Source organism: Lissotriton vulgaris, chromosome 4_1, assembly GCF_964263255.1.
Source record: "Lissotriton vulgaris chromosome 4_1, aLisVul1.2, whole genome shotgun sequence".
In the NCBI taxonomy this organism is placed as follows: domain Eukaryota; kingdom Metazoa; phylum Chordata; class Amphibia; order Caudata; family Salamandridae; genus Lissotriton; species Lissotriton vulgaris.
The window spans coordinates 159,756,145-159,782,306 of record NC_141691.1 but is presented as its reverse complement, the minus strand read 5'-3'; the positions used below and the strand labels follow the sequence as shown (position 1 = coordinate 159,782,306).

Sequence of the window (26,162 nt, the reverse complement as noted above, 5' to 3'; positions counted from 1 at the left end):
TGTGAAGCCGCTCACACCAAGCAGACACGGCACGTATGCAAATGAGCGGCACCCGCGAAGCAGGTGTCGCGAAAGGTAGCGCTGGTCGTGGATTCAAAAATGCAGCAGGATCTGTCTCTCTCTGCAAAGGGCAGCAATCCCCAGAGGCACCCACTCGATCTGTGGGCTCAGGCAGTCTTATTCCGAGAGGCAGGGGGCGTGGCCGCCGGGGGAAGAGGCACCAGCTGTGTCAGCTGAGGCTGCTGGTCCTCGCAGTCCTCCGGTCGGCTCCACGCACAATCAAACGCTCTATGCCTCACCTGGGAGCGCGTTAGTTCTTCACCGGTTGTGAAGCCGCTCACACCAAGCAGACACGGCGCGTATGCAAATGAGCGGCACCCGCGAAGCGGGTGTCGCGAAAGGTAGCGCTGGTCGTGGATTCAAAAATGCAGCAGGATCTGTCTCTCTCTGCAAAGGGCAGCAATCCCCAGAGGCACCCACTCGATCTGTGGGCTCAGGCAGTCTTATTCTGAGAGGCAGGGGGCGTGGCCGCCGGGGGAAGAGGCACCAGCTGTGTCAGCTGAGGCTGCTGGTCCTCGCAGTCCTCCGGTCGGCTCCACGCACAATCAAACGCTCTATGCCTCACCTGGGAGCGCGTTAGTTCTTCACCGGTTGTGAAGCCGCTCACACCAAGCAGACACGGCGCGTATGCAAATGAGCGGCACCCGCGAAGCGGGTGTCGCGAAAGGTAGCGCTGGTCGTGGATTCAAAAATGCAGCAGGATCTGTCTCTCTCTGCAAAGGGCAGCAATCCCCAGAGGCACTTGTATCAGTATAAGCACAAAAACATGTATTGAAGGTTTATTTGTGTGCATGGATTATGTTGTCCTGGTTTCAGTATCCACATACGAAACATGCTTTGTGTGCATGCATTATTTTGTATCTATATGAGCCCATGTATGAGGAAGGAATTTTAAGCATTATATACCATCTCAAAATCCTATTCTTTAGACCTTTATGCGTATGTATTTGCATTTGTATATCAGACCAATAAGAATTTAGTGTAATTACTTTAAGTTGTTGGTCATGCATGCAGATCTTTGCTAGAAGATAACAACTTATCTGCCCAGTTTTGTGCTTTCTGAAAATAATGCAGATATTTTAAACGGTGTCAACTTAAAATTCAGTTGTATAATAATTGAGCTTCCACAACTTAGTTCATTTTCTGATGGTGAATTGTAGTAAAACCATCCTAATCTGAAACATGAACTCTTTAAAACTGCATCACGTTTTGAATGTAAGGCTTTACTGCTCCTCATTAGGGCTGGTTCTGTACTTGTATTGTTGTACTCTGGAGAGAGCCAGAGCAGTGCAACTAAAGCATATATTTTTGTTACCACCAAAATATTTAATTCCTCAAGATTTCAGTTTTTTTTTCATCTAAATCTGTTTTTCCGATTTATGTAATATTGGTGTCTACAAGCACACATATGGAAGAAGGATGTTTTTATGCATTCAATAGGGTGCATTTGTACTGAAGAAACTAATCTCTTTCTTCAAAAAATGTTAAGGGTTTGACCTTTAAATGTCTGGCAATAATACAAGCTGATCCTAAAAATAAAACATTGCCCAACACTGTTCTCGTTGGTTATATTGTACCAGTAAATGAACTTGGTGTTTGCATCTTTTTAGTGCCTCCAAGCCTTGGATTTCTTACATTCAAACCAGGTGATCCATAGAGACATCAAGAGTGATAACATTCTTCTAGGAATGGATGGATCTGTGAAATTAAGTAAGTTTCCCTGTGTGTGATATTTACAATTTGTGGAACCGTAACTATGCAAACTGCACTTAACTTTGGATAGGAGTATTAATTAAATTTGTTTTGAGTTTTTAATATATTAACGAGGGATGTTGCTGTGCAAGTGGTAGTTGAGGAAACAGGGTACAGGCGGCTGGCTAAAATGTGTTTTTGGTACTTTTAGATTTTAAGGCTTTTATTACTGTTTTCAGACATGTGGAATTGTGTTTAATGCTTCAGAAAGATTCTTATATTTCTCCACTTAATGTGCATATTTTCTTTCATTTAACTATCTTCATAGTATAATCAATGCAGAAGTAATAAACACTATGGCTGATCATCGTTCTAGAGACTTGGTAGTAGAAGCTACCATCTCGCTCAAAAATTGGGACCCTCGAGTTGATGGCTTAAGAAAAGGGCATAGGTGTTTGGAAAGACCGTATTTTGGACATCAACCGCACTTAATAATAGAATTGTTGCATATAATGTGGTTAGAACATTGAACTGCATACATTTATATTAAAAAATAAAAGCACCTCATGGAACCTCATTCACTTACACTTTCTTTTGTTAGATCTGAACTTACTCTAGTCAATACGCAGATTTTGCACTCTGTTTTAAAAACAATGTAGTACTGAAAGAAAGACATATGCAGCCAGCTGCACTCCGTAACAATTCAAGAACATTTAGTTATGTATTTCATTAGAGTTTTTTTTTTCAAATGAACCATGTGAGAAGTTGGCCTGATAGGTAGTGTTTCCAATTCTGGAACCACTGGTTATCAGTCCAAGCAAACCCCAAAGATGTCAGGTTGTAAGTCAACCTTGTAGACAAGCTATCCTAGTGGTAGCATGGACTAAGCAGCCTTAAAGGCTTAACTTAAGAGGTCGTGTTAAGCGAGCTTGTTTTACCACATACAATCCTGTAATCAAATGAAAGGACACCACACAAGTATATATTATAAAAATATATGTATTTATTACTAAATTACTCCCCAGTACTCTTTATGAGGAAAGGGGCACAAGCGTTAAATCAAAAGCACTGTTACACATATAAAGTTGCACGTTTATGGATGAGGGCGGGTGGCCACTCAGACCATATATCAAAAAAGTGGTATAAGTAACACTTTACGAACAATGGTTAGGCCTAGGGCCTAGAGATTCGCTGGGAGCAGTCAGGACAAGCAATGAAGAAGTCGGGAGTAGCCCACAGGAGACGGATGCAGCACGGAAAGTGCAGCGCGCACCAATGCACTGTCAATGGTGCGTAAAAGTCAATTAAAGTGAATAAAAAGATACTTCCGCTGAACCTAGGAACACAAAACTTTAGACACAGACCCTAGAGGTGTGTACCAGTGTAAAGACACCGGCGTTGCAAAGTTACCTCACCCACAGGCCGTGGGTGCACAGGGTCGAAGTGGCGTCGGGTTCTGTCACGCAGGTTCTGGGTGCTTGGAGCTGTTGCAGCTGCAGGCGCTGTGAAGCAGAAGTGTCCGGTGCGATCCAAGGGTGGATCGATGTAGAAAAGTACCTGAAAGCAGAGGGGACAGAGTCTGGGTCACTCAGCAGTGACCAGGGTGGAACCAGGACGGAACCAGGCAATGTCGGGCGCAATCAGGCGGTTGTCGATAGGCTTCTCTCCGCTGTCACGTGGGCTCTGGGGCATCTGCGACGTCCAGGAGCAGGTCACGATCTGTCCCACGTAGGCTCTCGCCGTCAGCACCGTCGGCTTGAAGATTGTAGCAAACAGCACTTGGCAAAAGCAATCCACGCGGAACCGGGAGATTGCTTATCACTCGAACCAGGAGGGTCAGAGTGGGTGCTCCTTTTCACAGGAGCTGGTGCAGATCTGGAGCAACCAGAAAAGCAAGTCGTATTTCGAAGTTCGTCGGCACAGGGGCCACAAGCCAGCTGGCAAGTGACCGGGCCAACGCGTCGAGCGCACACAAGCAGAAGGGCCCCACGCAGCACTCGTCGAGTGTGGAGGGGTGAGCTTTGGTGCAAGTGGAGCTCGGGGCTGGGGCTTCTCAAACCCCGGTGTACAGCTTCGAGGGTCACTCGTGGGCCGCACGGTCAGCGTCTCGTGGCCTTTTCAAGATGGCGTGCCCCACGCTTCCGGTCGCCTCCACGGGTCTCAGCTCTGCAGGGACTGTGGATCGGGCAGGTAGAAGGCAGGCAAGCTTGATCTCGTCGATCTCTGTCGCTCGAGTTCCGGCGGGAACTGCAACAAAGCAAGGGTCGAGGGCTGGATGGTGCCTGTTTGCACAGGGTGGTCACTCCTTGACCACAAGGGAGATTCTTCAGTCTTCTCACGTCGTGTAGAAAGTCGAAGGGTCCAGATTTCGTTTCTTATGTTTCTTCAGGATGATCTGAGGTCCGTTGGGACTGCTCCCCCTCTTATTCGAATCTCGGGGGTTGGACATCCTGCTAGGTCCCCTCCTATGGGTGGGACCCAGGAAGGGGGTGGTTACACCCCTCTCCTTTGATCCTGGCCGCGCTGGGACAGGGGCTGGGAGGCCCCAGAACCGGTTTGGCCGGATCCTGCAAGGGGCAGCCTTGTGCTCCCCAGGCAGTGTCTGGTTTCATTGAAACCTCCCTACTCCAATCCACTATCTCCTGTCTGGGGTGGTTTGACACCGCCCTGTGACAGGAAACTCTTTGTCCAGGCCTCCTCTGCCGGGTTTCGGTCAGCAGCAGGAGGTCAGACCCGTGTCTGTGGCAGGGGCATCCATTTTGTGGATCTGAGGCTCATTTTAAATCAACCGCGTTTCAGTAAAGTAACATGTCTTCTCCCTCTAGAAGGGTGGAATGCTATCCCCGTCGCCAGAACTGGCGAGGGGATAGTATTCCAATTCGTATGACACCTTACACGACATGTTTTGATAAAGCCAAACCAAAGTTGCTATATAACCGCGAGGATTATAATGCGCTTAAGAGTATATGGTATGGCATTATCCCGGATCAGCTTAGGGAGTTGTTCCCGACAGCTGCAGACAGGCTCAGCTCACGCCAGAGCACCATCTCACATAAAACCACGCACTCTGCCTCCAGGATTGATGAGGCCTTCCATAGGAGTGGCTTACAGGTTATATATGTGTCCAGATATAGGTTTAGATATAGGTATACTATATCTAAGCAAGGGGTGATTACACCCACTTGCCCCAGCTGAGTGATCAGCCAGTTGTGTCAATTTAGATAGCCAGCCAGGGGTGGCAAAAGATATGCTGCAGCCCCTGGTAGGCCTTGGATGCACCTATGCCCTGGGCACCTATAGTGCTCTGTACAGGGGCTGATAAGGTGACCCAAGCCAATCTAGTTATGCACCTAGGGTATATGGAATCCATTTTACAGAGAGAGCAGATAGCCTGGGGCCCTGATTAGCAGGGAACCAGGCCAACTAAGTCGAAAACCAGCTAAACACAGGCAAAAAATCTGGGGTAACCATAGTCAGGTAGCCACCTTCCTACATAACCCCCCCCCAAACGAAAGGAGATAAGGCTATCCTTGGCCAGGTAAGCCTTTATTGCCTGAGTGGCCATATAAGGAAGTACCTGCACTAGCATGGGTACCCCTGTCTCATGGTCCACTAAGCAGTCCCTCACCCTAGGGGTATTAGAGGGTCTCCACCATAGGGAATCACTACCTTGGGTGTGTTTATGCAAAGTTAAAGGCTGGTTTGGATATGGAGTATTGAAGTGAGGCCCCACTATTTTTGGGCTCAACTTCCTCCAATCATCTTCCACCATATGTGCCCTTCTTTCTTCAACTGAGTTGCACTGAGCTCTCAGGGTCAACCTCTGGCTACCTAAAGCTGGAGGCTGGGTCCCTCTGTTTGGCTTGCTGGAGGGACAGTTCAGGTTTGGACCCTTTGGGTCCCAGGTTTGGCTGTGCCCAACAGAATCCATCTGTGGGAGGTCCCTAACTGTATTTAAGGGGGCTCCCTCAGGAGTTTTTAAAGTTTTCACCTTACTAGGCCTACTAGTTTTGGTGCCCCTAATCTGTTGATGGGGGTGCTTTATTTGACAGGGGGCCCTCTGGGTCTCACTGTCCTTCTTGTCCTCTGCAGCCCTGGGCTGACTGAGGCAAGGTAGAGAGGGGCAGGTTACCTGCTCCAGACTGGATCCCACCTGAGAAGGGTCCACTGCCATCAGAGGCTCTGTCAGGCCAGGCCTAACAACCTCTGGGGCAGTTCCTTCATCAGGGGTAAGATCAGTTCCCTGAGGAGGCTGATCCTGTCCTACTGTCTGGTGAGGGGGAGATTTCTCTTCCTCCTCCATGCTCTCAGTTTGGGTGGAGTGATCCATCATTTCAGGCTTCACAACACACATATCTGTTTGAGTTTGGGCTGTGGCCATCACAGCCCCACCAACCTTTTCAGGAGGAGACTCAGTTTGGGTTTCTGCTGTTATCATAACAGCTTTGCTATTCTGTCTGGGAAGAGCTTCTGGTAAAGATGGGGCAGAGAGTTGCTCAGCCCTACCAACCTTTTCAGGAAGGACATCTTGAATTGGGGCCATAGCCAGTACAGCCCCACTAACCTTTCCATTGGAATTTACCATTCTAGAATGGATTTCCTGTTCAACCTCAGCCCAGGCTGAGATTTCCAAATCATTACCCAGTAGACAGTCTACAGGCAAGTTTGGTGACACTGCCACTCTCTTTGGGCCAATGACACCTCCCCAGCTGAGACTTACTACTGCCATTGGATGATTGGTTTGGATACCATCAATGTTTGTTACCTGGTATGTGGCACCTGGTAAAAGTTGCTTAGAGGGGACTATACAGTCAGCCACCATGGTGATGCTAGCCCCTGTGTCTCTAAAAGCTTCCACTTTCAAACCATTGATGATGGGTTCCTGCCTATATTTGCTCAAGGTATTTGGGCAAACAGAGAAGTTGGCAAACCCCATGCCAGTCTCATAGACAAGATCATTTGGGGATGGGGACCTGGATAGGCCAGGGTCCCCTTGGGCTCCAAAAGTAAACCCACCCAGATTCCTGGGTGTGCTCCCACTTCCTGGGGGATTACTGCTGACAGTAACATGAGGTGTTGGAGCTGGCTTTGGAGGTATGTTTTCTTTATTGCCATTCTTGGGACAACAGCTGTCTGTTTTGTAATGCCCAACCTGTTTACAGGCATGGCAATAAGGCTTTTTCTCTGTTGAAGAAGTGTCTTGGGACCCACCCCCCTTCTTGGAGTTTTGGGGCCCTGGGGAAGTGTTTTCTTTACTTTTATCCCCACCCTTATCTTGAGGCTTGGTAGACTCCTTCTTCTGGTTATTGTCCTGATTCTTAGGCCTAATCCTGGTTCTGACCCATTTATCTGCCCTCTTTCCCAATTCTTGGGGAGAGGTCAAATCTGAGTCCACCAGGTGCTGGTGTAAGAGCTGGTTCTGACAATTACTAAGGATCTGCTCCCTCATAATCAAATTATACAATCCTGTGAAGTCATGTACTTTGCTGCCATTCAGCCAACCCTCCAGAGCCTTAGTTGCACAATCAACAAAATCAGTCCAGTCCTGAGTCTGTGTCTTCTGGGTATCTCTGAACTTTAACCTGTACTGTTCAGTGGTTAAGCCAAACCCATCTATCAGAACACTCTTCAGGACTTTGTAATTGCTGGCATCCTCATGTCTGACAGTGAGGAGCCTATCCCTCCCTTTCTCTGAAAAGGAGTACCATAAGATTGCTGCCCACTGTTCCTCAGGAACCTGCTGTACCATGCAGGCTCTCTCCAGAGCAGTCATCCATTTGTGGATGTCATCCCCTTCCTGATAGGGGGGCACAATCTTTGTCAGGTTTCTACTATCATAGGACCTGGGTTTCTCTTTAGGAATTTTGCTGCCACCAGTGGCATCTAAGCCACACAATTTTTTTTCTCTTGCTAAAGCAAGTTTAGCTTGAGCCAAGGCTACCTCTTCCCTTTCTATTTGGAGTTGGACAGCCCTCATCCTGGCCCTATGCTCTATTCTCTGGGAGGAAGTCATTCCTCTTTGAGATTCTCTTGAGGCACTAGAAAGGTGAGAGTCCCTTGACAGAGATCTCTCCCTTCTATTACCTGGGAGAATTTGGTTATGAGATCTGGAGTGGTGCTGGCCCCCTCCATTCCCATGTAGGTCCAAGTTGGCCTGGTTAAGCCTGGCAACCTGTACCTGGTTTCCCACCTGATCCTGATCTTCAGGCTCTTCTACATCAGAGCCTTCCTCTGGGTCTTCCTCTTCCTCCTCTACTCCTTCTTGAAGATCCTCATTCTCAGGGGAGTTTATCCCTTCCTCTGTTTCTAAGGGAGTCTGAATCGCCTTATCTAGGTCATCCTTTTCTAGGAGAGCTATTAGGGAAGGAATGGTAGGGCCTCTGCCCTTTTTTAGCCCCCTGGCTGTGCACAAGGCACTCAGGTCTTTGTGGCTAAGGTTGTCATATCTGGATGTTGTCCCTATAGGATCAACTATTACAGGAGCAGAGCCTGAAGCTCTACCTGTATCAGACATGACTGCTAGTGAGGTGTAAGTGGTGCACTTACCTACACTAAGTGGTTTCCTACTGTACCTTGCTAGTGAGTTGTAGTCAGGGTGTGCTAATCCCTTTAATCTACAACTACTAAGTTCAGTAGAACTTAATATGCTAAGCTTTTGATTTATATGTACCTAGAGGTACTTGATGTGATCTTTCAATTTGATAAAGATTGCAATGGTAAAACAAACAGCAAGCTCAAATCCGCACCGCTGCACACCAATGTGAGAAGTTGGCCTGATAGGTAGTGTTTCCAATTCTGGAACCACTGGTTATCAGTCCAAGCAAACCCCAAAGATGTCAGGTTGTAAGTCAACCTTGTAGACAAGCTATCCTAGTGGTAGCATGGACTAAGCAGCCTTAAAGGCTTAACTTAAGAGGTCGTGTTAAGCGAGCTTGTTTTACCACATACAATCCTGTAATCAAATGAAAGGACACCACACAAGTATATATTATAAAAATATATGTATTTATTACTAAATTACTCCCCAGTACTCTTTATGAGGAAAGGGGCACAAGCGTTAAATCAAAAGCACTGTTACACATATAAAGTTGCACGTTTATGGATGAGGGCGGGTGGCCACTCAGACCATATATCAAAAAAGTGGTATAAGTAACACTTTACGAACAATGGTTAGGCCTAGGGCCTAGAGATTCGCTGGGAGCAGTCAGGACAAGCAATGAAGAAGTCGGGAGTAGCCCACAGGAGACGGATGCAGCACGGAAAGTGCAGCGCGCACCAATGCACTGTCAATGGTGCGTAAAAGTCAATTAAAGTGAATAAAAAGATACTTCCGCTGAACCTAGGAACACAAAACTTTAGACACAGACCCTAGAGGTGTGTACCAGTGTAAAGACACCGGCGTTGCAAAGTTACCTCACCCACAGGCCGTGGGTGCACAGGGTCGAAGTGGCGTCGGGTTCTGTCACGCAGGTTCTGGGTGCTTGGAGCTGTTGCAGCTGCAGGCGCTGTGAAGCAGAAGTGTCCGGTGCGATCCAAGGGTGGATCGATGTAGAAAAGTACCTGAAAGCAGAGGGGACAGAGTCTGGGTCACTCAGCAGTGACCAGGGTGGAACCAGGACGGAACCAGGCAATGTCGGGCGCAATCAGGCGGTTGTCGATAGGCTTCTCTCCGCTGTCACGTGGGCTCTGGGGCATCTGCGACGTCCAGGAGCAGGTCACGATCTGTCCCACGTAGGCTCTCGCCGTCAGCACCGTCGGCTTGAAGATTGTAGCAAACAGCACTTGGCAAAAGCAATCCACGCGGAACCGGGAGATTGCTTATCACTCGAACCAGGAGGGTCAGAGTGGGTGCTCCTTTTCACAGGAGCTGGTGCAGATCTGGAGCAACCAGAAAAGCAAGTCGTATTTCGAAGTTCGTCGGCACAGGGGCCACAAGCCAGCTGGCAAGTGACCGGGCCAACGCGTCGAGCGCACACAAGCAGAAGGGCCCCACGCAGCACTCGTCGAGTGTGGAGGGGTGAGCTTTGGTGCAAGTGGAGCTCGGGGCTGGGGCTTCTCAAACCCCGGTGTACAGCTTCGAGGGTCACTCGTGGGCCGCACGGTCAGCGTCTCGTGGCCTTTTCAAGATGGCGTGCCCCACGCTTCCGGTCGCCTCCACGGGTCTCAGCTCTGCAGGGACTGTGGATCGGGCAGGTAGAAGGCAGGCAAGCTTGATCTCGTCGATCTCTGTCGCTCGAGTTCCGGCGGGAACTGCAACAAAGCAAGGGTCGAGGGCTGGATGGTGCCTGTTTGCACAGGGTGGTCACTCCTTGACCACAAGGGAGATTCTTCAGTCTTCTCACGTCGTGTAGAAAGTCGAAGGGTCCAGATTTCGTTTCTTATGTTTCTTCAGGATGATCTGAGGTCCGTTGGGACTGCTCCCCCTCTTATTCGAATCTCGGGGGTTGGACATCCTGCTAGGTCCCCTCCTATGGGTGGGACCCAGGAAGGGGGTGGTTACACCCCTCTCCTTTGATCCTGGCCGCGCTGGGACAGGGGCTGGGAGGCCCCAGAACCGGTTTGGCCGGATCCTGCAAGGGGCAGCCTTGTGCTCCCCAGGCAGTGTCTGGTTTCATTGAAACCTCCCTACTCCAATCCACTATCTCCTGTCTGGGGTGGTTTGACACCGCCCTGTGACAGGAAACTCTTTGTCCAGGCCTCCTCTGCCGGGTTTCGGTCAGCAGCAGGAGGTCAGACCCGTGTCTGTGGCAGGGGCATCCATTTTGTGGATCTGAGGCTCATTTTAAATCAACCGCGTTTCAGTAAAGTAACATGTCTTCTCCCTCTAGAAGGGTGGAATGCTATCCCCGTCGCCAGAACTGGCGAGGGGATAGTATTCCAATTCGTATGACACCTTACACGACATGTTTTGATAAAGCCAAACCAAAGTTGCTATATAACCGCGAGGATTATAATGCGCTTAAGAGTATATGGTATGGCATTATCCCGGATCAGCTTAGGGAGTTGTTCCCGACAGCTGCAGACAGGCTCAGCTCACGCCAGAGCACCATCTCACATAAAACCACGCACTCTGCCTCCAGGATTGATGAGGCCTTCCATAGGAGTGGCTTACAGGTTATATATGTGTCCAGATATAGGTTTAGATATAGGTATACTATATCTAAGCAAGGGGTGATTACACCCACTTGCCCCAGCTGAGTGATCAGCCAGTTGTGTCAATTTAGATAGCCAGCCAGGGGTGGCAAAAGATATGCTGCAGCCCCTGGTAGGCCTTGGATGCACCTATGCCCTGGGCACCTATAGTGCTCTGTACAGGGGCTGATAAGGTGACCCAAGCCAATCTAGTTATGCACCTAGGGTATATGGAATCCATTTTACAGAGAGAGCAGATAGCCTGGGGCCCTGATTAGCAGGGAACCAGGCCAACTAAGTCGAAAACCAGCTAAACACAGGCAAAAAATCTGGGGTAACCATAGTCAGGTAGCCACCTTCCTACAAACCATGTATGTGTCCATGAAGCTCCTACAATGGAATCATTGGTACATTGAAGAAACAATAAAGTTCATACAGTAACATGGACAATTGCTGAATTTGATCGCTCCATGTTATCAGACCCTAAGTGAATGTAAACTGGATGGCTGTCTCATGCAGATAATTAAGCAGAGTTTAAGAGTTTATTGCAAGTACAATGAAGGTCTGATCACTTTGTCTAGTCTCCTTCATACATCTGACTGTGCAGAATATTTTGGTCTTACTTGACTGTCTTTGAGGAATTGTTCAAATAAACCCATTGCTGCCAGACACTTCTCCATATGTATGCTCAATTTGTAAGTGTCTGAGATTCCTATTGAATGACTTTGATGTCAGCTACCTAAAATATGCTTCCATACCTCCCAAGTTATCTGCCTTTTTCTCAAACGTGCAGAAGTGTTATTCTCATACTGATACTCAGTGCATATGTTGAAAATACATAACCATTAGATTAACCCTTCAAATTTAAAACTGTTTGTGTTGATTATTTTACATTCATGTAATTGAGCCTACTCTTCTCATCTCCTACTGTCATTATTTCTCTTTTTGAAAGCTTGTTTCACAGTGAACTACTATTGAAGCTTGTTTCACAGTGAACTACAATAGAAGCTTGTTTCACAGTGAACTACTATTGAAGCTTGTTTCACAGTGAACTACAATAGAAGCTTGTTTCACAGTGAACTACTATTAAAGCTTGTTTCACAGTGAACTACTATTGAAGCTTGTTTCACAGTGAACTACTATTAAAGCTTGTTTCACAGTGAACTACATTAGAAGCTTGTTTCGCAGTGAACTACAATAGAAGCTTGTTTCACAGTGAACTACTATTAAAGCTTGTTTCACAGTGAACTACTATTGAAGCTTGTTTCACAGTGAACTACTATTGAAGCTTGTTTCACAGTGAACTACTATTGAAGCTTGTTTCACGGTGAACTACTATTGAAGCTTGTTTCACAGTGAACTACTATTAAAGCTTGTTTCACAGTGAACTACATTAGAAGCTTGTTTCACAGTGAACTACAATAGAAGCTTGTTTCACAGTGAACTACTATTAAAGCTTGTTTTACAGTGAACTACTATTGAAGCTTGTTTCACAGTGAACTACAATAGAAGCTTGTTTCACAGTGAACTACTATTGAAGCTTGTTTCACAGTGAACTACTATTGAAGCTTGTTTCACAGTGAACTACTATTGATCTATTGCAATTCAAAAGGCGTTGCAGGTATTCAGAAAAGACCCTCCAAAATACGTGCCTCTATTAAGTGCCTTTCATAAGAGAATTCATACTGCACTAAATTGTGTAGAGATCATAGACGCTACATCTCCCTGTTGCCATTTATTGCAAATTTATTATTTTGTTTGGTTTACTTCAACGTGGATTCCTTTTAAAAAATGTTGTTGCTGCCATAGGACTACACTAAAATACTTCGGTTGAACCCTATTCTACATCTCATTGTGTCATCAACATTCTTTATATGATTTAAAAATTGTTCTTGCATTGTGGTGGAAATCTTCTTTAAGATTTGTGTTATTGTGAATTTTAGTTTTTGAATTTTAAGATGTGTATATTGTTCAATTCAATTCAAAGAATCTTTATTCGGTATTTAAAAAACACCATAAAAGCACACACATATATACACAGTAAAAAGTTATTAAACATTTCCAAGATCCTTTGTACAGAGTATAAACAATGGATAGATTACAAACAGTAAAACAGTGTATGACACTTAAAGGAATAAAACTAGAAACATTTCATTCTTCTCCCCTGGTGAGCCTTTAGCGGACCGCTACCTTAATAAAATTCATAATACTGCACAATGTTAAGGGGTCCGAAGCTTTCTGTAAAAATACTAGTGCCTCCCTAGCGTGAACCAATTTGTTTTTTTTTTAAGAGGTTTACAAGAAATCTGCGCCTGGGCATTGAATACAAGGGGCAGAATAGGACAAAGTGAAGGGAGTCCTGCGGAGACCTGTTGTCGCAGCCGCAGGGCCCCTTCTGCTCAATTGGTGTAGCAAATCCTGCTGGTGATGCCAACATAAATGGGAGTAAGTTCAGCCTGAAACGGCACATCAAGAAACTGTCCTGTGCGTTATACATGAGGTACAAGTATGGCTCCATACCCTCCACGCTCTTCACTAAATTATGGGCCCTCACTGTCTTTTTACACCCTTCCACCTCAGCTCTGCTTAGGTTTTTCCGCTCTAGAAAAATTTTCCCTACTTGCTGCTTACTCTGGGCTACAATAGTTGCAGGGTTAGTATAGAGGTTCCCAAAGCCTAGTTCCTCTAGGCTGTTCTTCACATAATGGAGCCAGGGGATACGCATACATTTGTCCCTCGCCAAACAATCAGATAAGATTTCTCTACTGAGTGACGCATCAGGATTGACCCAGATTTTTAACCAGGATACTATGGGCCTCAGTTTTACCAGGTCTTCTATATATGGCCTCCCTAGCTCCCTGTGGGCAATCAATCCAGCAGTGCTTTGGGGTACCCTCAGGATTGATTTCAAATATTTGTTTTCTTCCCGTTGGATTCTTGTGGTGTTGACAAAGCCCCATACTTCTGCCCCATAAGTTACTTTGGAGCATGATACAGAACTGTACAGGTTCATCACCTGTTCCGGGGACCATCTTCCTAGCCTCCTGCCATAGCTAGCTATTGCCCCGTTAGATGCGATCATTTTGCCACAACGCTCCTCCACCAAGGAATCAAACTGTAAGGCACCATCAAATTTTACACCAAGATAGGGGAACGTTTTAACCTCTTCTATAATGTGACTCCCTATTGTGTAAGTAAATTTGGAGGTAGATTTTTTCCCCGCCAGGAGCACATAGGATTTACCCAAGTTAACAAAGAGGTCCAGGGCACCCATGAACTTGACGAATCCATTGATCAAGATTTGTAAACTCCTGGGTGTACGTGCAATCAGCACCGCGTCATCTGCGTAAAGCAGAACAGGAATATGACGCGACCCGACCCTTGGACAATCTACCTTTAAACCTAACAGGAACTGCTCCAAATTATTAATGTAAAGGGAAAACAGAAAAGGGGCGAGGATGCAGCCTTGTCGGACCCCACTCATACAGGGAAAAGAATCAGTCAGTCCCCCCTCCCTATTGTAACGGACCTTAGCCGTGGTGTCGCTGTGCAATTCTCTCAATATATTAATTAGGCCACTCTCTATCCCCATACTAAACATCATGCCCCACAGTTTCTCCCTATTGACGTGATCAAATGCCGCTGCCAAATCCATGAAACCCATGTAAATGGATTCATCACTAGCCATGGTATATTTGGCAGTCAGCATGTAAAGGTTCAGGCATTGGTCACTAGTAGACCTCCCTGTCCTAAATCCATATTGAGTGTCCGAGAAGATGTTATTTTCTTCGGTCCGCTCGGACAGTCTATTAAGAATTGCCCTTCCCAAAAGTTTTGCTGACACATCGATCAGGGAAATCGGGCGGTAGCACTTGGGGTCGTCCCTGTTTCCCTTCTTAAAAATCGGCACAATTACCGCTTTGGACCAGGACGGAGGTAGGCCGCAGGTAATAGCAGTGTTAATGACCCTTGTCATTAAAGGGGCCCAAAGTTCAATGCTACTCAAAAACAGATCTGGGGGAATTCCGTCGGACCCCGGGGCTTTATTTTTAGCCAAACCCTCAATCCCTGCAGTGATCTCCTTAATGGTGAATTCCACCGGTGGGGCCTGAGTTGGAATAGCCGATAACTCTACAGTGGTGCCAGGCTCATGGTTATACAGACTCCTGTAGTGTGTAACCCACTGTTCTGGGAGGATATTAGCCCCTATCTCCGGGGTGTCTTTTTCCTGGAAAGTGGGGTTATTGATAATCCTCCAAAAACCCGCTAGATCCTTTCTTTCCCCTGCTTCTCTTAAATCTGCCCACGCTTCTGCCTGCAAGACGAGTTTCCTCCTCTTAGTCACTTTTTTATAATTTTCTCTGCACGCCTTCACTTTATGGGGGACCCTTGGTTTAGATTTAAGGCAGCTTTTCAACTCCCTCAAAGCTTTGGAGCAGTCCTTATCGAACCATCGAGGAATCCCGTGGTTCTTTAAGGGCACACTAGTCTTTAGTAGACCATCGATCAGATTGACAATCTGATCGAATGCCTCCAGAAGCCTCAATCCGTGAACTTCTATATCTAGACAGTCATTGATGGCAAGTTTGCCGGTGTCCACCAGATCCTTGTAAAACTTTTCCCCGTCTATTTTGGACCACTTTAGTCTCCTGCCTTGATCTGTTGCCTTCTCAGTGGTTGTGCGTTGGACACTAGTTCTTGGGCCCACCCTGTACAACAACTCCAAGACAAGGGGGTTATGGTCACTGAAACCACTCCATTCAATCCCTGCACTAGATATCTTATTTATCAGAGATCTTGAGACCAGGATATAGTCTATAAAAGATGAGCATCCTCTGCCCTTAAATGTGGGTGGGAGTGTGCCATCCTCCTGCGTCCCCATCATGTTGATAGTATGCTCAAGGTCATACTTGAGCCGGAGCGTACTGAAGGCTAACCCTGTCGGCGTATGGGAAAAGTGCGGCCCCTTCTCCATGGGGCATTGGGACCAGTCTGTGTTTGTTTGAACCAGTGCCGGGCACAGATGACAATTATAGTCTCCCATAACCAACAGTGCATATGGCTGCCCCTTTGTTTGGCCCGTTATTTCCTGACCCAACCTGTGGTCCAATTCAGCGGCAAGAGGGGTGTGGGTTCCCGCTGTCTCATTGTTGTAGATATTAAAGACTACAAATCTAAGCCCCTTCCCGGAGAACCTAACTGCCTGAATCCTATGGGAGTTCCAGTCTGGGCAAGAGCAGCTGCCTGGAAGGCCCAGGTCTATGTAAATAGATAATCCTCCCATGGCTCTCCCAGATCTTGATTTTTGGGCGGGTACAAAGAAACACTTATACCCTTGTAAATGGAAGTTATTCTCCGATGCCCAAGTCTCCTGCAGACAGATTACATGAAATTTCCCAATATAGTCAAGCCACTCTTTGTTGTTAAATTTTCCAGCTAGACCAGCTATGTTCCATGAGATAATTCTCATTGCCTCCGCCCCTGCTCCACTCCCCCATGGTGCCCCCTTTGTAACTCACACCCTGACTTTTCCGTAACCGGCCCATGACCCTCTTCTATGCATCCAATATCTACAGCCCTAGGTTCATCCAGCACAGGCGTCAAGCCACAACTCGATGGCATTTGCTTTACCACAGGACTGTGCTCCTCCGACTCTTCTTTTGAGACACATTTACCCCCTTCTTCCCGAGCACCATTATCCATTTGTCAATCTACCCCTTCTAGGCCATCCAAACAATGAAACCTATTAAATGTGTTAAGGGGTGGCTCTGGGCGGCTGAATGTTGGCCTGGGGTTAAATTCGTGACGATCGCCCCTCCGACCAATCCTTTCCCAGGTATCATAGGTTCGAAGCGTGTGTACAGGGGCTGGGGTAGGGGGAAAGAAGAAAGACACATGAAGGGTTTGAATGGTTGACACCTGCGATCTATTCTTTCCCTGACATATGTGAGAGACAGTTCCAGCGTCCCTGAAGCTCACCAATATGCAATCCCCTATAATGGATTTGCGTGTTCTCCCCACCCATGGAACCCTTCTAACCATTATAATTTCGGTATTTAGATGTACTGGTAAGGGTCTATTCAGATTTAGCCACTTAATTACCCTGCTTTTTAGGGCACAAAAATCCTCCGCTTCACCCGCCCCTAGCGGGGGAACGCCCGCCATGAATACAGTGAAGTCATTTGCCTCTGGTGGTAAGTTAGGTCTACGTGGCCTGGGGGGAAGTTTCATTAGTGGTGTAGGTGCGGCACTAGCTATAGGCTGTGCTGGGGGAGCAGAGTTTACCGGGGGGGTAGGCCCGATAGGATTAGATGACTTCCTTGGGACAGGGTTATTAGTCTGGGATTGTGGTGGGGCAGCCGCAATCACAGCCTGTGTCGGGGCTGAACTCATAGCGCTTTTTGGAGGCTGTTTAGGGGCTGTTTATGTGGCGATGAGCTCAGGGGGGGCCTTCCTTGAGAGTTGGCCGGGATTTTCATGCTACTTAATGTAGCCTCAAGGATGGTTAATCTAATTTCCACCTTTTTAATGCTTTCACTTATTGGTAACAATAGTGACCTGAGCAGAAATTCCAAGTTGCCTAGCGGGGCGACAGAAAGGGGGGCATTAACAGCGTTATTAGTTGTATCTTTAATCAAAACTGGGGCCAAACCGTCCTGTGCAGCAGGTTTAGGATGTGACTCATCCACTGTTGTCACAGTTTTGGGTTTATTTTTTCCCTGGGCACACCTCGTCTTCCTCCTGCGTTTGTTTGGGGGGTGCCCAAATACTCCTTGTGCTGCAGCTGGCTTAGGTTTAGCTTTTCTAGATTTCGGGGCTGGGGGAGGTTGAGAAATTAGATCAATAGTCACCCTGCTTGGGCTTATGCTGCTCCCTGGGGTTAAACTCGTGGGTGACGCTAGGGGGGGTTTTGTACAATCCCTCAGCAGAATTGGGACATCATCTATTGGGGTCAACGCTTCACTAGGAGTGGTGGGATGTTCTCCAAGGGGTCTATTTTTCAGGTTGTCTATAGAGCATCTCCGCTCCGCCCTCAGCCGGTTTAAAGTGATCTCCTTATCCCCATCCCCCCCAGCCCGAGGAAAGTAATTCTCTAAGGTCTTATTTTTAGCTCCACCCTGCTTCATGGGGGTGCTTTCCCTTGCCGGGGATGGCATGGCGTCTAGGGTTTAATAAAGACTATGGGGCCCTCTATCCCTTGCTTAGACCAAGTGCCAGAAGACGAAACCAAGAGGGTAGGCCCAGCCCAGCCTACTCCGGCCTTAGACGGTCCCGCCCTTGTCCCGGGCTTCTCCCGGCGCCCTCCTGCGCAGCGGGATCTTAGTGCAATAATAAAAGAGGAGGAGGTGGAGCGGGGGGCGGGGCAGTCAGGGAGAGCGACCCAGGTGTTGTGAGTTGACCTCACGCAGGGGCTCCTGGAAGTTAGAGTCCCTGCGGGTCTGCTCGCAGCCCTGTACTTGCCTGCCAAAGTCCAGAGTCCGGTGTCCAAGAACAGAGCCCCTCTATGCTCAGGGCGCCTCTCTCCACACCGCGAAGCGGGACCCGCGGAGCGGGTCCGGCGAGGAGCTGCGGCAGAAGAGAAACACCACAGGTACAGGGAACAGCCCACGGCGAAATCCAGGCAAACCAGGTATCCCACGTCAATCAGGAAGGAGGCTGCTTTCAAGTGCTAGGGCGGGGGGCGGGGCAGTCAGGGAGAGCGACCCAGGTGTTGTGGGTTGACCTCACGCAGGGGCTCCTGGAAGTTAGAGTCCCTGCGGGTCCGCTCGCAGCCCTGTACTTGCCTGCCAAAGTCCAGAGTCCGGTGTCCAAGAACAGAGCCCCTCTATGCTCAGGGCGCCTCTCTCCACACCGTGAAGCGGGACCCGCGGAGCGGGTCCGGCGAGGAGCTGCGGCAGAAGAGAAACACCACAGGTACAGGGAACAGCCCACGGCGAAATCCAGGCAAACAAGGTATCCCACGTCAATCAGGAAGGAGGCTGCTTTCAAGTGCTAGGGCGGGGGGCGGGGCAGTCAGGGAGAGCGACCCAGGTGTTGTGGGTTGACCTCACGCAGGGGCTCCTGGAAGTTAGAGTCCCTGCGGGTCCGCTCGCAGCCCTGTACTTGCCTGCCAAAGTCCAGAGTCCGGTGTCCAAGAACAGAGCCCCTCTATGCTCAGGGCGCCTCTCTCCACACCGTGAAGCGGGACCCGCGGAGCGGGTCCGGCGAGGAGCTGCGGCAGAAGAGAAACACCACAGGTACAGGGAACAGCCCACGGCGAAATCCAGGCAAACAAGGTATCCCAAGGTATATTAGAATTGCTGAGTACTGGACAGTCTTTGAAAGGAAGGAGGTGGTACTTCTCTTTCTGTCCTTAAATCCTATGCTAATTTCCTATTTTCAGTTTAAAGAGCGCATTTCTCTGCCAAGAAGCATTATCTGGCAAATATCTGCGATAATACATTAACTTCACTGAGATGTCCAGGGGCCATTCTGAGTCATTTTGGAATCAATATTCCTGCAAGAATGCATCTAATTGCATTAGTGTACTGCAATACCCTTTTTGAAGTTAGTCAATGACATTTATGTCTGTTTCAGCAGAGTAATGCAAATCAAATAGATATAAGACACCAGCTATTCCTGATACTTCCATTTGTCATTGTGTTTAGATGAAGGGGCTGACTAAAACAAGGAGTACTTCTGGTAAACTGTGATGGGTACAGAACGCCTGTCAGAGGTGTGTCGCTCCTATTATTTTAAAGGACAGAAGCCCTGACGTACCCTGAGGTGCCAGGCATCATGGTTGTGCCCCTCCTCATAGTGACTTCACAAGTGGTATCACTGTGTGATAGTACCCTTAAACGTGGGAGCTCTCGAGGTGCTGAAAATTCAGGAGTGGGCCCTCTGTAGCTGTAGGTTGGGATGTATGAATAGACGACTGTGTGAATAAAGCATTCCACCTCAGAGTGGGTCAGGGCTTAAATTCTTTAAATTAATAAGAGCAACTCACCTCAGACAGACGTTCTGTCCGCTGGAAAGATGACCAGGAATACTTGTTGTCAGTATGAATAGTAGGTCATACTCCTTGCTCATTTAATTGTCTGAATTCCCTCTGTCCAGGCAGCTAGCATGCTTGTATTATGTCTACAAACAAAGGGCTGATGGGATGTAGAAATACAGTTTGCAACCCCTGCATAATTACTAAGTGCAAAGCTTATATAGTGATCTAATCTATCTGAAATTGCTTTTGTAGGTCTGAAACAATAATTGTAATTGATACTGTGTAAGGGTATGCTATTGTACTGCATTGTAGATTGTTGCTCTGCCATTGCAATTAAACTGAGTATTTCACAGAAACTCAGTTTCAAAATAAATGTCTATATTTGCTAACTAAATACGTAAGGGGTGCAGTATCCCTTTGAGGGGGAACAGGGAAGACTTGATTTAGGTTGTTGAGTTTTTAAGTAGCCCATTAAAATATATGTGCCAAAGAAAACCAAGCACGATCAGATTTAGTTGGTTATATTATACCAGGGTATTTCTGGTATTCATCAGAATATTCCTGACCTAGGCAGACACAAGGTTATCAAAACTGCTAATCAAAAGAAGGGCCATGGTTTAAGAATTATAAGTAAGAAGTGTTTCCATATTTTGCCATATGATTTTACCAACAAGGGTTGGGCTATCTTAACTAACATCTGTCATTTCTTTTCTCTAGCTGATTTCGGTTTCTGTGCTCAGATTACCCCTGAGCAAAGTAAACGGAGCACAATGGTGGGGACTCCCTACTGGATGGCACCTGAAGTTGTGACACGGAAAGCATATGGCCCAAAAGTTGACATCTGGTCCTTAGGAATTATGGCAATAGAAATGGTGGAAGGAGAGCCCCCTTACCTTAATGAAAATCCGCTCAGGGTAAGTGTGTTGCCATTATATAGGACTCCATATGGGATCACAGTTTTGGGCTGATCAAATCATTCCTAGTTCTGTTTACCCTCCTCTGGGCAAAATGAAAGTCATCTCTGTCCGTCATTTTAAAGATTTGTTGACAATAGACTCTGGAGGCACCTGCATTGTCAAGCTACACCTACAAATATTGGTGGCAATTGTTACCTCACTCTTTATCTTGTGCAATTGTTAGGACTAAGAGAGATGCTAAAGTGTTGCTGATGTTAAACAGGCTGTGGGAGACTAGTTTGTGATTGCTGTAAATCTAAGACCCATACTACTAAAAGAATATGAACCTACGTTTAACTATTACCAACCAGAGAAAAGTGTCATATTTATACAGGATAGGTAACATCTAGATCTGCATCAGGTACTTTACATTGCTTTAAAGATGTATGTCCCAACATAATTCGAATAGATAACAATGAAATCCATGCATACTGAGGATTAAAGACCTGAAAAGAAGCTTGCATTTTATACACTCTACAGAAAAAAATATTTTTTGTTTCAGTTGTCACATTTAATACACAGTTTTGTACGGCATGAAATAAACATTGCTTTATTGTGAACCAAATTGATCAATAATACAGGAACAAAAGCTGAAACTCGTTTTAAGCAAAACAATAAACAGAATTGTCTAGCAAATATACACTTTTCATTTTGTGTGCGTTCTTGTTATTTATTTCTATGTAAGCAAGTTAGTAACACAAAGTGTTCAAGATTTTCTATGCGCTACTTTCTCCACCAAATAAATGAAAACATTCAGCTTTCCTTCTAGACAAGGATCATGCCTTCATCCAGGATAATGACTCAAGAAAACGGATGAATTTTAACCTGAATTGTATTACATGTATCATAAAAATTATGCAGTGTACAGTGCAGGAACATGAGATGGGTCATGCTAGAGTAAAGGATATGGCACACTATAGTGGAAGTCAAGTCAAGTCAAGTGCTTTATATAGCGCGCTACATACCCAGAGGGTCTCAAGGCGCTTGAAGAAGGGTGGGGAATTACTTGTCGAATATCCAGGTTTTAAGTTGCTTTCTGAATGTTAGGTGGTTCTGAGTGAGGCGAAGGTGAGTGGGAAGTGAGTTCCAGGTTTTAGCTGCCAGGTAGGAGAAGGATCTGCCTCCCACGGTGGTTTTGTTGATGCGAGGTACAGTTGCAAGGGCTTGGTTGGAGGATCGTAGCTGGCGGGAGGGGGTGTAGAAGGAAAGTCGTGAGTTGAGGCATTCGGGTCCAAGTTCGTAAAGTGCTTTGTGTGTGTGGGTTAGGAGGCGGAAAGTAATCCTCTTGTTAACGGGGAGCCAGTGGAGGTTTTTCAGGTGGCCAGAGATGTGGTCTTTACGCGGGATGTCTAGTATGAGTCTGGCTGAAGCGTTCTGGATGCGGTGGAGTTTTTTCTGGAGTTTTGCGGTGGTACCGGCGTATAGGGTGTTTCCGTAGTCCAGGCGGCTCGTGACCAGTGCGTGGGTGACCGTTTTTCTAGTTTCGGTGGGGATCCAGCGAAATGTTTTTTTGAGCATGCGAAGAATATTGAAGCAAGATGATGAGACGGCGTTGACTTGTCTGTTCATAGAGAGTGAGGAGTCCAAGATGACACCTAAGTTCCGTGCGTGGTCCGTCGGGAATGGGTGCTTTTCCAAGGGCCTCTGGCCACCAAGAGTCATCCCAGGCGGAGGGGGAGGTACCTAGGATAAGGACTTCTGTTTTGTCTGAGTTCAGTTTTAGACGGCTGTGCTTCATCCACTCGGCTACTTCTTTCATTCCTTCATGTAGGTTGGTTTTGGCGGTGTTAGGGTCTTTGGTGAGTGATAGTATCAGTTGAGTGTCATCACCGTAGGAGATGATGTTGAGGTTGTGTTGGCGTGCGATGGCCGCGAGGGGGCTCATGTATACGTTGAAGAGGGTGGGGCTGAGTGAAGATCCTTGTGGCACGCCGCAGATGACTTCGGTGGCTTCTGATTTGAATGGTGGAAGGCGGACTCTCTGAGTTCTTCCGGCAAGGAACTAGGTGATCCATTCCAGTGCTTTTCCTTGGATTCCGATGTTTCTGAGGCGTTGTATTAAGGTGCTATGACAAACTGTGTCAAAGGCTGCGGAGAGGTCGAGGAGGATGAGGGCGACTGTGTCTCCATTGTCCAGTAGAGTTCGAATGTTGTCTGTTGCTGCGATGAGTGCAGTCTCAGTGCTGTGTTTGGCTCGGAAGCCGGACTGTGAGGAGTCGAGGGATTTGTTGGTTTCGAGGAAGGCGGCGAGCTAGTTGTTGACAGCTTTCTCGATGACTTTGGCCGGGAATGGAAGGAGCGAGATGGGGCGGTAGTTTTTGAGTTCGGTGGGGTCGACTGTGGGTTTTTTCAGAAGGGCGCTGAGTTCGGCGTGTTTCCAGCTTTCCGGGAAGGTGGCGGAGTTGAGGGAGCAGTTGATGACTTCTCGGAGGTGCGGTGCTATGATGGAGTCTGCTTTGTTGAAGATGTGGTGAGGGCATGGGTCTGTGGGGGATGCATTCAACCATCTTGCATGCAAGCATGCAAGATGGTTGAACCACCGAGTTGACTACACCAGCACTTTGAAGTCTCCAGTTTAAATTTAGCGCATGTTGGTTGCGATTAAAATATAAGCCCACCTGATGGCATTTCCTTCATAGAGACTGTTGCCAAAGTTTAGGCTTTCTTGGCATCCTTAATTTGAACACACTAATCTTACACGCAAAAACATCAGTGAAATATTAGCAAACTGATTTTATTTGTTGAGCACTTTGTTATAGAACTTACATTATTTATTTTGCTAGACATTTCAAGTAATTCTTCAGTTTAAATAGAGGTTTGGCTCTAGCAAAGCCTGATATCACGCTTGAAAAACCTTTGAATTTGCCAGACAGCAAACAAGTGTGTCTGTTCAATTAAAGAAAAAAGGTAAATCTGCCATTAAAACTAATTTGTTTCAGATGCCAATGAACAGCAGTACTAAGAAACATGCAATGTGATGTTAAGCAACAATGAAACATGTTTTTGTTCCAGGCATTATATCTCATAGCGACTAATGGTACGCCAGAACTCCAAAATCCTGAGAGGTTATCTTCTGTTTTTCGAGATTTTCTCAATCGCTGTCTTGAAATGGATGTGGACAGGCGAGGGTCAGCCAAGGAGCTTTTACAGGTAATGATTCTGTACGATTCAGCAAACATATGTAGGTGTAGTAGTAAAATGTGATTTCAAAATTTGGCAAAGTTCAGCTAATCTTTGACTTAAAAATAGCACAATTTTTTTTTATGTATTACTCATATACGTTGAAAAGTAAAGGTGAAAATAGAGTCCTTCCTTTCACATTTTTTCCCGGTCGAATAAGCATTATGATAGAAAGGATCTGTGTGTCTGTGCCCCAGTGAGGAGCCAGAGACTATTTGTTATTCTATCAAAAAAAATCCAAACTGTCTGTTTCCTTGCTGAGGCACAGACACACAGCTAAGAAAAACACCTATCTGTGCCCCACCGAGGAGCCACATGCTGTTTGAAAAAAAAAATTCACGCAAGAAAACAGACACTTACTATTTCTGCGCTTTATACGTACTTGAAAGTTGTGGGGGAGATTTATGAGAACCCTGTGGGATTTTCCGGAAAGCTGGCGATTACTGAAAAGTGGACAACATTCTGAATTTACCAGGTGGCCACTTGTGTAAAGTGATCAAGGGTTTCTCAAATGCTCTACATGTGAATATAAAATGGGGCGTGGGGGGAGAAAAAGAAGGGGGAAAAGGTTTTCACTGGTATTTGAACATTCACAAAAATAGTATCCGTCAGACTCTTCTATTTGTTGATGTGTATCGTTTTTTGTCATTGCTACAAAAGTTCACATATCACCACATAACACCAACAAGATCTGGTTTTCAGTGTTTTGTATTATTGTGTAATGACCATGCAATACTTCCTAATAAAAAAATTCTAATTAATAGGAATTGGGTGCTAGTGAGAGCTTTATATTTTTGAAATGTACCCAAGAATCTAAGGTAAGACATAGGTGTCATTTGTACCACTCACATTTCTGGATTGCCTATAATCCTAAGTGATTTTAAGACTCTTTTAGAAAGTATATTTTGGACACTGACTTGCAATAGGAAGCCCAAAAATATAGAGAAATTTAAAAGTAAATCCTGTGCCTCCTAGCATTTTCACACTTCTTTTGATTAAAATGGTACCTCACAAGAGTGGATGGGCCTAACGCCTGGAACAGGGAAAAGCCACATAAGAAACTTGGAATTAGGTGGATATTTGGATATGGGCAGTTGTCAGAAATGTCAGGGTTCTTTAACCCCTTCGCCGCGGGGCTAATTCCCCCGCGGCGCTGGGGGGAGGGGAGCCCAGCACCACGGTGCTTGTCACGAGCTCGGCTCATCACGCTGCACGGTGGCGCTGAGCTCGTCATGACCATGCCCGTTTTTGTGGAACGCTTAGCACAGCAGGGGAATCATCCCCACGTGTGAGCGCCGCACGGGTCGTCATGAGCACAGCGCCACCGTGCCTCATGACGAGCTGAGCTCGTCATGAGCATGGAAGGTGTTAAGTTTCACCTCAACAAGACACCCTATTGAGTTCAAAGTGGTGTGACATGCAAGGAGGCTAACACGTTTTCCTACCCGAATGCCTTACAAACCTCAAAATTTGGTTAAAAGAGCAGACTTTTCTCACATTACTGTGAAGAACAGTTGTTGAATTCATTGGGAAACGCAAAGGTCCCACCACAAGTGTTCCATCACTTTTCACAATAAAAACAGTATCTGGTGTGTGAGTTTGCCTATCATATCAGACAGGAAGAGACAAAACCTGGACCTCGTGAAGTAAATTTTGTGCCAATTTGGTCTTCACATGGTAATAAAATTGAGATTACTTTTTATACTCATTCTTTGAAATTTGCAGGGCAGTCCGGTTCATGAACCCAGCTGTGATGAACGCAAGCCACCTTACTGTGGATTCCACTGTCTCTCTAATGTTTAGTAATGTCTGAAGTTGGTAGGTTTTTCTGGGTGCCAGCTGACCCCAGCTCAAACACTGTAGTAATCCCTCATGGTTACGCCCCCATCATAAACATTCCCTGGGTTCTAGTCGGCTGATACTTACTCACCCCATTAAACAGTCCCATTTCTGGTACTTCATACTCTGGAGACCCAGTGAAACGTAGACTGAGTTCAAGGTTCGCAGGGGTAAGTTACTACGTGAAAATGACTGGTAGGAAGTGCAGTGTTTTAGCGAAAAATTGCTGAAAATCTGCCAAACCTAATTGTTTAACACATTGTCCCAGCTAGAAATTATGGCTAGAGAGGTCTGCTACTCAGCAATGGGAAATGTAGATGTGT

General features: G+C 46.6%; 1 protein-coding gene across 2 annotated transcripts in view; it reads left to right on the top strand.

The window, feature by feature from the left end:
• The window catches only part of PAK3 (p21 (RAC1) activated kinase 3), a 355,050-nt gene that overhangs the window by 318,122 nt on the left and 10,766 nt on the right, over positions 1-26,162 (top strand). For both annotated transcript variants that reach the window (XM_086918440.1, XM_086918439.1), the window contains 3 exons: positions 1,671-1,770; positions 20,582-20,778; positions 23,833-23,970. In XM_086918440.1, the coding sequence (XP_086774566.1) occupies positions 1,671-1,770; positions 20,582-20,778; positions 23,833-23,970 (435 nt within the window). The remainder of the gene's footprint in view (positions 1-1,670; positions 1,771-20,581; positions 20,779-23,832; positions 23,971-26,162) is intronic.